Source organism: Salvelinus namaycush, chromosome 9 (genome assembly GCF_016432855.1).
Source record: "Salvelinus namaycush isolate Seneca chromosome 9, SaNama_1.0, whole genome shotgun sequence".
Classification (NCBI taxonomy): Eukaryota; Metazoa; Chordata; class Actinopteri; order Salmoniformes; family Salmonidae; genus Salvelinus; species Salvelinus namaycush.
In genome coordinates, this window is record NC_052315.1 from 13667105 (window position 1) to 13680111 (window position 13007).

At 42.5% G+C, this 13007-nt stretch overlaps 1 protein-coding gene across 1 annotated transcript; it reads left to right on the forward strand.

Annotated features, from left to right (window-relative positions):
• The first annotated feature begins 276 nt into the window (after positions 1-276).
• On the forward strand, positions 277-5573 carry zgc:113223 (uncharacterized protein LOC541424 homolog). The gene is made up of 8 exons (XM_039001320.1): positions 277-345; positions 691-748; positions 985-1109; positions 1332-1406; positions 1575-1670; positions 1939-2067; positions 2575-2736; positions 5418-5573. The coding sequence occupies exons 1-8, from the start codon at positions 277-279 to the stop codon at positions 5571-5573; spliced, it is 870 nt and encodes a 289-aa protein (XP_038857248.1).
• The last annotated feature ends 7434 nt before the right edge of the window (positions 5574-13007 follow it).

A 13007-nucleotide genomic window follows, 5' to 3' on the forward strand; every position in this document is an offset into this window, starting at 1 on the left:
TTGTTATTGTTTCAATTAAAGGATTCCAGTTTTAAGTGAACTTGACCATTATAAATAATGAGGAACGTATTTGGGGTCGACGTCAAGTAGCCAAAGTTCTCTCTCAGGTGTAAAGAATGTGTCTTGTAGTGTTGCAACCAGTCCCTAGACAAGCTGAGACACATCTTGAGAGTATAAGCAGGAGAGGGGAAAGGGGAAGAGAACTCTTTGCTGTAGTCTGGCGATTTCAAACCACCACACCCGACTTTTCAAGAACTCACATAATACACAAGGAGAATGGTGAAAGGAATTAAAAAATATATAACCATTAAATACACTTTATTCATCTGCTGTTACATTTTTTGGGTAAGTTGACAAAAACTATATCATTAGCAGAGACATGCCTTGTGTAGCCCATATATATTTTCCTTTTAATATTGTCAAAGGATGCTCTGCTAATCTATTTTCTCATCAGAAAGATAAGACTGCCGATAGAAGTAGATGTCCTGTGTGTATGTCGTTAAAAGTCACAATATCACAAAAAGCCTGCTGTGTTTACTTTAAAGTTCAGTGATTGATTATTCCTTGTAGCTAATGACAGCCTGCCTACACAGAATATTCAAAGTGAAAGGCTACTATGAAATACAAATGACAAGTTTGTAAATCCAACTGCATGCTATATTACAATTAGTTCAACATTCCTTTCTCCAGGTAGCAAGTGCTGTTCTTATAGCAGTAGGAATCTACGCCAAAGTTTCCAAAGAGAAAGGTCAGTCTAAATGTCATAAACACACATTTTCAATGACAAGTGCTTGTCTACACTCAACTGACACATATAGCCTATTTAGTGCGATACATGCCACTGATGAGACTGTGTGTGTGTGTGTGTGTGTGTGTGTGTGTGTGTGTGTGTGTGTGTGTGTGTGTGTGTGTGTGTGTGTGTGTGTGTGTGTGTGTGTGTGTGTGTGTGTGTGTGTGTGTGTGTGTGTGTGTGTGATTCCACAGATGTTGTGGACACTTTGATGACTGACCCAGCTCTCTTGCTGATCGTCATTGGCTCCCTAATGTTTATGATCACCTTCTTTGGGTGCTTCGGTGCATTGCGCAATGGAACCTGCCTACTGAAGACAGTGAGTCGCTCCTTGCTTGAGACAATAGTTTACAATATCACTGTGATGAGCTAGCCACACATAACATATTGATTTAAGTACATTGGAAAGCCATAGATAGATGGTGGTGAATAGTAGACATGTAATTATCTAAACATTGTTTATCATTATAATGAGTACAGAGAGTAATTCATGCAACTGTCCTGGCCTACTGCAAGGTTGAAATGTCCCTTGTGTTGCCAGTTTTCAGGGATATTGGTGGTAATCCTTCTCCTACAGATTACAGCTGCACTGCTTGGATTCCTGTTCACTGACAAGGTAATGTGAGAACCCTGAAAGTCAGTTTTATGCTGAGAATTGCCCTTTATAGCCAAGCAGGATGCAATTCTCAGCATGCCAACATTTAGAATACAAGTTTACACCATAATCAAATGATGTCGTATTAGATACTATTGACTCATGAGATGCTTTCTGATGTTCTTTCAGGTTTTGGAGAGGACGGAGAAGTTAATGAGAAAGGCAATTGTTAGCTATCGGGAGGATTTGGACTTGGAAAATGTTATTGACTTTGTTCAGAAAAAGGTGAATTACACTGATAATCACAGTCAACGTGGTTCCGATGGTTCAGTTGGACGAAGCATGGTGCCGGCCCTAAAATAAAATTACTAGAATTGAGGGTTTTATTTCTTTATAGATCACATATACCGAGTATTTGTGTATAGGTGTCTTTGGATAAAATAATCTGATAAGTGAAAATATTATTAGTATATTATCTATTTAAGTACAGCACTATTCACTTTGCTGTACAAGGGTTTATTGATACTAATGCACTTGTCGGTTCTGATTGCAGTTCCAGTGCTGTGGTGTTCACACCTATGAGGACTGGTCCGATAACGTCTACTTCCAGTGCTCTGCGGAAAACCCCAGTCTGGAAGCCTGTGGAGTGCCTTTTTCCTGCTGCCTACGACTGCACAATGAGGTCAGACAAACAAATAACCTCAAAACAACACATTCATAATTCATAATATATTTCCTTCACTCAGCTTTATTAAAGCACTACAGTATATAAATTACCTCTGGGAACAACCTTTGCTATGATTATGAAATGAGAAGAAGTCGACCACAACACTATGCACTGCATATCTACAGAACAATGGACAGCAGGCTGCTGAGTCAACTGAAATACTTCCTGTGTTAGCAGAATCCATGCAAGAGCAATGAAACACAACCTACTATCCTAGAATAGAATGGCGCAACTGCATTGAAGCAACTCAATCTAAACCTCAGGAAAACATTTTTAAATCAAGCTTATTCACTATAGTCAACCAGTTTGCCTGGTGTCAGAAGATTCAGGTGTTTTAGAGCAGTGCCGCAACAAAAGCCTGCACACCCAGTAGCTCTCCAGGAAGAGCGTTGGACATTCCTGGACTTCAGTGTCTGTCCCAAAACTCATGCTTACTAATGTTATATCCACTGTATTCCCCAGACAGTTTTCAACACCATGTGTGGCTATGAGGTCCAGAGTATGGAGCCGAGTTCAGCAGGGAGGAGAGTGTACACCAACGGCTGCCTGGATAAGGTTGTGTGGTGGGGGAAGCAGAACCTCTTTCTAGTGGGGGGGATTACTGTGGCTCTGCTCTGCCTAGAGGTAAGACATGGCTCAGTAGTAGGAAATTCCAAACATAGTCGATTCTGGAAAAGTACAAACCCCTTTCCAATGTAGTGCAGTTAAGCAGTTACAATTTAAATACATTTGTTACTTGCTCTGGAAATCTACCTGGCAACAAAAATCAATTTCAAATCATTAGGAATCAAATGTTATATACACTAGCGCTCAAAAGTTTGGGGTCACTTCGAAATGTCCTTGTTTTTGAAAGAAAAGCTAATTTTTTGTGCATTAAAATAACATCAAATTGATCAGAAATACAGTGTAGACATTGTTAATGTCGTAAATGACTTTGTAGCTGGAAGCGGCTGATTTTTTAAATGGAATATCTACATAGGCGTACAGAGGCCCATTATCAGCAACCATCACTCCTGTGTTCCAATGACACGTTGTGTTAGCTAATTAAAGTTTATCATTTTAAAAGGCTTATTGATCATTAGAAAACCCTTTTGCAATTATGTTAGCACAGCTGAAAACTGTTGTCCTGATTAAAGAAGCAATACAACTGGCCTTCTTTAGACTAGTTGAGTATCTGGAGCATCAGCATTTGTGGGTTCGATGACAGGCTCAAAATGGCCAGAAACAAATAACCTTCTCAAACTCGTCAGTCTATTCTTGTCTATTCCATGCAAAAAATTGCCAAGAAACTTAAGATCTCGTACAATGCTGTGTACTACTCCCTTCACAGAACAGCGCAAACTGGCTATTACCAGAATAGAAAGAGGAGTGGGAGGCCCCGGTGCACAACTGAGCAAGACGACAAGTACATTAGAGTGTCTAGTTTGAGAAACAGACACCTCACAAGTCCTCACCCCACTAGAAGGCCAGCATCCTGGAGTCGCCTCTTCACTGTTGACATTGAGACTGGTGTTTTGCAGGTACTATTTAATGAAGCTGCCAGTTGAGGACTTGTGAGATGTCTGTAACAGCTTACAGACGGTAGCCAATTAAGGCAACAACGTCACCTATGGGCACAAACCCACCGTCGCTGGACCAGACAGGACTGGCAAAAAGTGCTCTTCACTGACAAGTTGCGGTTTTGTCTCACCAGGGGTGATGGTCGGATTCGCGTTTATCATCGAAGGAATGAGCGTTACACCGAGGCCTATACTCTGGAGCGGGATCGATTTGGAGGTGGAGGGTCCGTCATGGTCTGGGACGGTGTGTTACAGCATCATCGGACTGAGCTTGTTGTAATTTCAGGCAATCTCAACGCTGTGCGTTACAGGGAAGACATCCTCCTCCCTCATGTGGTACCCTTCCTGCAGGCTCATCCTGACATGACCCTCCAGCATGACAATGCCACCAGCCATACTGCTCGTTCTGTGCGTGACTTCCTGCAAGACAGGAATGTCAGTGTTCTGCCATGGCCAGCGAAGAGCCCGGATCTCGATCCCCATTGAGCACGTCTGGGACCTGTTGGATGGGAGGGTGAGGGCTAGGGCCATTTCCCCCAGAAATGTCCGGGAACTTGCAGGTGCCTTGGTGGAAGAGTGGGGTAACATCTCACAGCAAGAACTGGCAAATCTGGTGCAGTCCATGAGGAGGAGATGCACTGCAGTACTTAATGCAGCTGGTGGCCACACTAGATACTGATACCCCCCCTTTGTTCAGGGACACATTATTCAATATCTGTTAGTCACATGTCTGTGGAACTTGTTCAGTTTATGTCTCAGTTGTTGAATCTTGTTATGTTCATACAAATATTTACACGTTAAGTTTGCTGAAAATAAACTCAGTTGACAGTGAGAGGACATTTCTTTTTTTGCTGAGTTTATATTTGTAGGGAATTCTCAGCCGCAAAGAGGCCACAAAACCACAATTAGATTACCAGTCCAATAACATGTTTAATCACATTTGAAGATGCACTGTGTCAGTGCAGTTGAAAACAAGCAGAAACACATAAAGCTACACAAGTCACAGAGACAGAAACAAAAATACTGTGATTTCTAAATTAACAGAAAGACAGTGATTTCTAAATCAACACAAAGACAGTGATTTCTAAATCAACACAAAGACAGTGATTTCTAAATCAACACAAAGACAGTGATTTCTAAATCAACACTAAGACAGTGATTTCTAAATCAACACTAAGACAGTGATTTCTAAATCAACACTAAGACAGTGATTTCTAAATCAACACAAAGACAGTGATTTCTAAATTAACAGAAAGACAGTGATTTCTAAATCAACACAAAGACAGTGATTTCTAAATCAACACAAAGACAGTGATTTCTAAATCAACACAAAGACAGTGATTTCTAAATCAACACTAAGACAGTGATTTCTAAATCAACACTAAGACAGTGATTTCTAAATCAACACTAAGACAGTGATTCTAATCAACAAGACAGTGATTTCTAAATCAACACTAAGACAGTGATTTCTAAATCAACACTAAGACAGTGATTTCTAAATCAACACTAAGACAGTGATTTCTAAATCAACACAAAGAGTGATTTCTAAATCAACACAAAGACAGTGATTTCTAAATCAACACTAAGACAGTGATTTCTAAATCAACACAAAGACAGTGACTTCTAAATCACCACTAAGACAGTGCTTCAAAAATGACTTGAGAAAATATGAATGATTGTAGGCATGTTTGTTGTGGCCATTCTTTTTTCATCATGTACCAACTTTTTGTTTTTGTTTTCTTGCAGCTGTGTATGATTACTTTGGCATCTTGCCAGGTGTCTCGCATAAAGACGGTTCAACAGAGGCCAAAACAAGATGGTGGAAAACACCCTTCTTTGACTAGAGAAAGACTAGACAACAATGTGTGGTACCCTGCTTCCTGGGACTTCAATAAGGAATGAAAGGGCCCTCCTCTTGGTCCATTAGAGTTGTACATGAGCAACAGCTTTGAACAGAAGTAGTCTGTACCCACTGTGAATCTATGTACTTTCATGTCAAAAGGTTGTTCAAGAAAGCACTGTGTGGTCCACTGTGCACAGATGTGGCCTTGATTTTTGTATGTTATTAAAACTGTGATTCTGATCATCGCCTGGTTTTTCATTGCAAGCCGGAAAGCAAAGGCATTAACTATTAAATACACGATTTCCAACCACAGGAAATGTCTCAGATTATCTTATCAATATAAGAAACTGTATTTTAAAACGGATGTTCTATCTTAATTTGAACAGTTTCTCACATCAGGAAAATAATCCTGTAGCAACAGGAAATGTGAATGAAAATGACAAACTTTAGAAGCCATTTTAAACCTTGAATACACTAGAATTTGCATAATAGTGAAGACATCAAAACTATGAAACACCACATATGGAATCATGTAGTAACAAAAAAAGTGTTAAACAAATCAAAATATATTTTAGATTTTAGATTCTTCAATGTAGCCACCCTTTGCTTTGATGACAGCTTTGCACACTCTTGGCATTCTCTCAACCAGCTTCATGAGGAATGCTTTTCCAACAGTCTTGAAGGAGTTCCCACATATGCTGAGGACTTGTTGGATGCTTTTCCTTCACTCTGTGATCCAACTCATCCCAAACCATCTCAATTGGGTTGTGGTCGGGTGATTGTGGAGGCCAGGTCATCTGATGCAGCACTCCATCACTCTCCTTGGTCAAATAGCCCTTACACAGCTTGGAGGTGTGTTGGGTCATTGTCCTGTTGAAAAACAAATGATAGCGCAAATCAGATGGGATGGCATATCGCTGCAGAATAAGTGTGCCTTGAATTCTAAATAAATCAGACAGTGTCACCAGCAAAGCACCGTCACACCTGCTCCTCCATCCTTCACGGTGGGAACCATTCACCTACTCTTTCTCACAAACACGGCAGTTGGAACCAAACAATCTCAAATTTGGACTCATCAGACAAAAGGACAGATTTCTACCGGTCTAATGTCCATTGCTTGTGTTTCTTGGACCAACCAATTCTCTTCTTCTTATTGGTGTCCTTTAGTAGTGAAGCATGTATTTGGGCTGCAAACTGAGGTGCAGTTAACTCTAATAAACTTATCCTCAGCAGCAGAGGTAACTCTGGGTCTTCCTTTCCTGTGGCGGTCCTCATGAGAGTCAGTTTCACCATAGCGCTTGATGGTTTTTGCGACTGCACTGGAAGAACCTTTCAAAGATCTTGAAATGTTCTGTATTGACTGACCTTCATGTCTTAAAGTAATGATAGACTGTCATTTCCAAATAATAGAAAAATAATAACACAAGGAATAAATGCACTTCGACATGTTTCAGTAATCTGTACCTGATAGAGAAAGCCCTCCTTGGATGCTATAAGTAGTCTGCCATGTTTTGCAGTGAAAGGGTAGTTGTAAGGGTCAAACTATGTGAAGAGTTTTCCAAATGGGTCTGCACTGTCTTGGCCTCGGCGGATTGGTGGGAAGATGTGCTGCATCTGAGAGGGAGACGACAATTCTGTTCAATACTCCAAGAATGGAGATACCGGTATCTTTGACTTGGAAGAGTATGTCTGCTGTGTTAAGATGCCATACTTTCACCTGCAGGTAAAGCAGAAGTGTTAAAGGGGTGATGATAATAATTTGGGAGTCCCTACTGTACGTATCAAAAAAAGCTAGAAACAGAATGATTGAAAAGGTGCATTTGAAGGAAAATTCATAATTCATTTTTTTGTTGTTGATATAAGACAATTAACTCCTTCACATCCATGTCATACATGGCCTCCAGAGTGGGTAAAGACGAGGGCCCACTCCTCAGACACGTGGATGTGTGAGGTGGAAGGCGAGGGGTTACTAGACACCGCCTCCAGGGTACAGTACAGCTGCCTGCCACTCAACAGGCTCCACCTCCTCAGAGTCCCGTCAGCAGCCAATGAGAGACAGTGATCACCGCTGTCAATCACTCTCACTGATAGCACTTTAGCTGTAGAGCACAAACAAGTAGACACACACAGACAGAGACACACACACACAGAGAGAGAGAGACACACACACACACAGAAATAATAAGCAGAATTTGGATATGCCTCACAGCGATTCTGGCAAGGAGATTATTACACAATCAAATACCTTTCCTAAGAAATGAATGCACGCACACACACAGAGAGAAAGAATGAGCAAGAAACACACACACACACACACACACACACACACACACACACACACACACACACACACACACACACACACACACACACACACACACACACACACACACACACACACACACAGAGAGAGAAAGAATGAGCAAGAATAAGCAGAATTTGAATATGCCTGACAGCGTACCCATACTAAATCCTAACCTTAACGATTGGAGAGGTGAAATACAGACTGAACTTAGATCATCCTATACTCCTGGGCTCATTTGCATTAAATAAGCGAATCCTACAGTACTGTGTACCAACCTTTCTGGAAACCAGCGAGCGTTGTCTTTAGCGCTCCTCCTGGAGACTGGAGGAAGGTGCACTTGGGGATGAGGATGGGGTCGGGACAGCACGAGAGCCAGTCGTGACAGTGGTTGCAGAGTCGTCCTATCAGTGAAGGGTACATCTCAGCGAAAGAGTGGAGCCTGGCCAAGACCTCCATGTAGAAAAGGGAGGGGTCTTTGGAAAGGAAACATAGTATTAGAATGGAGTGAGATGGTTGGTGAGACACTGTGAAGAGCAGGCTCTCCTGATATCATCCATCCAGTATAATGTCAATGTTTCTGGTTCCAAGCCATAGAGGAATGTATTAGGGACTCAAATCCATCAATAACCAAATAATCTACCCTACAGCATGGCTTGTAAATATGTGAAATAGTGATCTACTTTATCAGAAACAGGACAGATTTAAACCCAACAGAACATGCGTCAATTCAAACATGTGACACTTGACTAAGATGCAAGCCCCTGACCAAATAGAGACTGCCCCATCTGTCCATCTAGGAAGTCCAGGGTGGGCTTGAGGAGAATGAAAGTGTCTCGGATCAGTTGAGTTTCGGTCCATGAGTTCGGTGCAGAGGGTCACGTCCACAATGACATTGGCCACCCCACAGGTCAGAGACTTACAGTACTGCCACTCACTACTGCCTGTGGGGCAAAAGAGTCTCAGCTTAAAGGTAGACTTTGTAATATGACATCATACACAGTAAGGGCATCAACAATTCAAATTGACATTCTTGACATTAGCCACTCCTGTAGCGAAACACAAGGGCTGAGGGGCACCTTGAGAAGACAGGTGTATTTTAATGATTCAACACCACACAAATATCCCATGGGAACATTTTCACTATGGAAACACGTCCGGTTAGCTTCATGCTAGTTTCAGTCCTTATTTACTGTGAGGTTCTGGCTGTGGGTGGCGTGAGACAATTGGTCGAACTGAACTGAAATCCCATCATTCTGTTACCTTGCGGTCAGCATCCATTGTGGTATTCAGTGGAGGTCAAAGGACCGCTATGAATTGGCAATGGCTCCAGCAAGCCAGGAAGTACTCTGCCAGGACCCTGTGTTTCTCAGCCCGCTGCTCTGACCTCATCTACCTCTCTCGCACTGTTTAAAATTGTTAAAGTGGGCTGTCCAGACCATTTTGATTCAGATCTAGATTTCAGATGTATTGTCCTCAACACTCATATTACCATATCAAAATATACAAACACTGTACACTGTACAATTGATCGAGGGCGTCTAGTAAGATAAAAAAGTGTGTGTCCTCGCTCCGACACCCCAGCTAGAAAGCTATGGAAGAACCTCATCAGGTCCTCATGCATGTGTGCTGTTAGTGGGGTGGGCGGCGGCAAACTGAACGCAGCGCAGATCCGGAGGATGCAGTCCACGTCAGAGCTCTTGGCCGACATCCCCAGAAACCTTAACACCACCACGGCCCTGGGATCCAGGAGGCCACGCACCTCCTGAGCCAGCTTGCAGAGCAGCACCGTCTAACCCACGCCCGGAAGCCCGTGCACCACCAGGGGCGCATGGCAGGAGTTGGTGTACTCCCACATGGCCAGGCAGATCTTCCCCAGGAAGAACTCCCTGCCGCAGAACATACCCAAACCCTTCCTGGTGCTCAGAGCCATGTGGTGGCTCAGCTCCTGGAGCATCCACCCTTGGTTTATTAACTGCAATCGTAGGGTTTATTAGGGTTTATTAACTGCATTCAGGTCGTGTATGCAGTCCGGGAGTGTCCATTATGCGTGTGCTTTGAATTTACGGCGACTTTGTGTAAATATGCTAAAGGTATCTGAGATAGTGTATTCATGTAGTTAATCATTTGCACAATAACTAGGCATTCCAGCTCATTACCCTGGTCCTACGTCATGATGTTTGTTCCCCAGTACTGTACAACCCTTAAAATGTTTTGACACTGGGTACATTTTACCAAACGTAATCCTGGTAACACGACAGGAACGTGTACCACCAGGGAGTTAATTTGATCATCAGGGTATTTAACTACAGGTTCAGAGCTCACAAATTAAAACGAGTCAAGGCTGAGTTTGCCTCTGGTTACGACTGGCAACAATATCTACTGCAATAAAATGCAATGTTCCTGGTAGTGCAAGTTCAAAAACGGAATAAAAACACCTACAGTTGAAGTCGGAAGTTTACATACACCTTAGCCAAATATATCTAAACTCAGTTTTTCACAATTCCTGACATTTAATCCTAGAGAATGATTTATGGAGGGTTTCTGGAATCTGATTTATATTAGAATGATTTATTTCAGCTTTTATTTATTTCATCACATTCCCAGTGGGTCAGAAGTTTACATACACTCAATTAGTATTCGGTATCATAGCCTTTGAATTATTTAACTTGGGTCAAACGTTTCGGGTAGCCTTCCACAAGCTTCCCACTATAAGTTGGGTGAATTTTGGCCCATTCCTCCTGACAGAGCTGGTGTAACTGAGTCAGGTTTGTAGGATCCTTGCACGCACATGCTTTTTCAGTTCTGCCCACAAATGTTCTATAGGATTGAGGTCAGGGCTTTGTGATGGCCACTCCAATACCTTGACTTTGTTGTCCTTAAGCCATTTTGCCACAACTTTGGAAGTATGCTTGGGGTCATTGTCCATTGGGAAGACCCATTTGCGACCAAGCTTTAACTTCCTGTCTGATGTCTTGAGATGTTGCTTCAATATAGCCACATAGTTTCCTTCCTCATGATGCCATCTATTTTGTGAAGTGCACCAGTCCCTCCTGCAGCAAAGCACCCCCACAACATGATGCTGCCACCCCCGTGCTTCATGGTTGGGATGGTGTTCTTTGGCTTGCAAACCTCCTCCTTTTTCCTCCAAACATAAAGATGGTCATTATGGCCAAACAGTTCTATTTTTGTTTCATCAGACCAGAGGACATTTCTCCATGTGCAGTTGCAAACCGTAGTCTGGCTTTTTTTATGCCGGTTTTGGAGCAGTGGCTTCTTCCTTACTGAGCGGCCTTTCAGGTTATGTTGATATAGGACTTGTTTTACTGTGGACATATATACTTTTGTACATGTTTCCTCCAGCATCTTCACAAGGTCATTTGCTGTTGTTCTGGGATTGATTTGCACATTTCGAACCAAAGTACATTCATCTCTAGGAGACTAAACGTGTCTCCTTCCTGAGCGGTATGATGGCTGTGTGGTCCCATTGTGTTTGTACTTGCGTACTATTGTTTGTACAATCAAATGGCTACCCAGACGACTTACAGTGCGACTTACAGAATCACACTTCACCATCTGGCAGTCCGATGAACAAATCTGGGTTTGGCGGAAGCCAGGAGAACGCTACCTCCCCAATGCATAGTACCAACTGCAGTTTGGTGGAGGAATAATGGTCTGGGGCTGTTTTTCATGGTTCGGGCTAGTCCCCTTAGTTCCATTGAAGGGAAATCTTAAAGCTACAGCATAAAATAACACTCTAGACGATTCTGTGCTTCCAACATTGTGGCAACAGTTTGGGGAAGGCCCTTTCCTGTTTCAGCATGACAATGCCCCTGTGTATAAAGCGAGGTCCATACAGAAATGGTTTGTCGAGAGCGGTGTGGAAGAACTTGACTGGCCTGTACAGAGCGCTGACCTCAACTCCATCAAACACCTTTGGGATGAATTGAAACGCCAACTGCGAGGCAGGCTTAATTTCCCAACATCACTAATGCTCGTGGCTGAATGGAAGCAAGTCCCCTCAGCAATGTTCCAACATCTAGTGTAAAGCCTTCCCAGAAGAGTGGAGGCTGTTATAGCAGCAAAGGGGGACCAACTCCATATTAATGACCATGATTTCAAATGAGATGTTCGACGAGCAGGTGTCCACATACTTTTGGTCATGTAGTGTATACTCAATGGTTTCTCTGACGTGGTTCGTCAGTGATCAATCCGCAGAGATATGTTAAGATTAAAATTATAAAGTAACAGTTGTGTTCTTACGACAGTGTGTTGTAACAGCTTTATGGCAGCGAGTGTAACAGTTGTATTCTTACGACAGTGTGCTGTAACAGCTTTATGGCAGCGAGTGTAACAGTTGTATTCTTACGACAGTGTGCTGTAACAGCTTTATGGCAGCGAGTGTAACAGTTGTATTCTTACGACAGTGTGTTGTAACAGTTGTATTCTTACGACAGTGTGTTGTAACAGCTTTATGGCAGCGAGTGTAACAGTTGTATTCTTACGACAGTGTGCTGTAACAGCTTTATGGCAGCGAGTGTAACAGTTGTATTCTTAGGACAGTGTGCTGTAACAGCTTTATGGCAGCGAGTGTAACAGTTGTATTCTTACGACAGTGTGTTGTAACAGCTTTATGGCAGCGAGTGTAACAGTTGTATTCTTACGACAGTGTGCTGTAACAGCTTTATGGCAGCGAGTGTAACAGTTGTATTCTTACGACAGTGTGTTGTAACAGCTTTATGGCAGCGAGTGTAACAGTTGTATTCTTACGACAGTGTGCTGTAACAGCTTTATGGCAGCGAGTGTAACAGTTGTATTCTTACGACAGTGTGCTGTAACAGCTTTATGGCAGCGAGTGTAACAGTTGTATTCTTAGGACAGTGTGTTGTAACAGTTGTATTCTTACGACAGTGTGCTGTAACAGCTTTATGGCAGCGAGTGTAACAGTTGTATTCTTACGACAGTGTGTTGTAACAGCTTTATGGCAGCGAGTGTAACAGTTGTATTCTTACGACAGTGTGTTGTAACAGCTTTATGGCAGCGAAAGTAACAGTTGTATTCTTACGACAGTGTGCTGTAACAGCTTTATGGCAGCGAGTGTAACAGTTGTATTCTTACGACAGTGTGTTGTAACAGCTTTATGGCAGCGAGTGTAACAGTTGTATTCGTACGACAGTGTGTTGTAACAGCT

Bases quoted from the DNA above. Each gene is read 5' to 3' on its own strand.
- zgc:113223 (XM_039001320.1), top strand. From the start codon at position 277: ATGGTGAAAGGAATTAAAAAATATATAACCATTAAATACACTTTATTC. The intron at 2,068-2,574 runs GTCAGACAAACA...TGTATTCCCCAG, and splicing joins GCCTACGACTGCACAATGAG to ACAGTTTTCAACACCATGTG. The intron at 2,737-5,417 runs GTAAGACATGGC...GTTTTCTTGCAG, and splicing joins TGGCTCTGCTCTGCCTAGAG to CTGTGTATGATTACTTTGGC.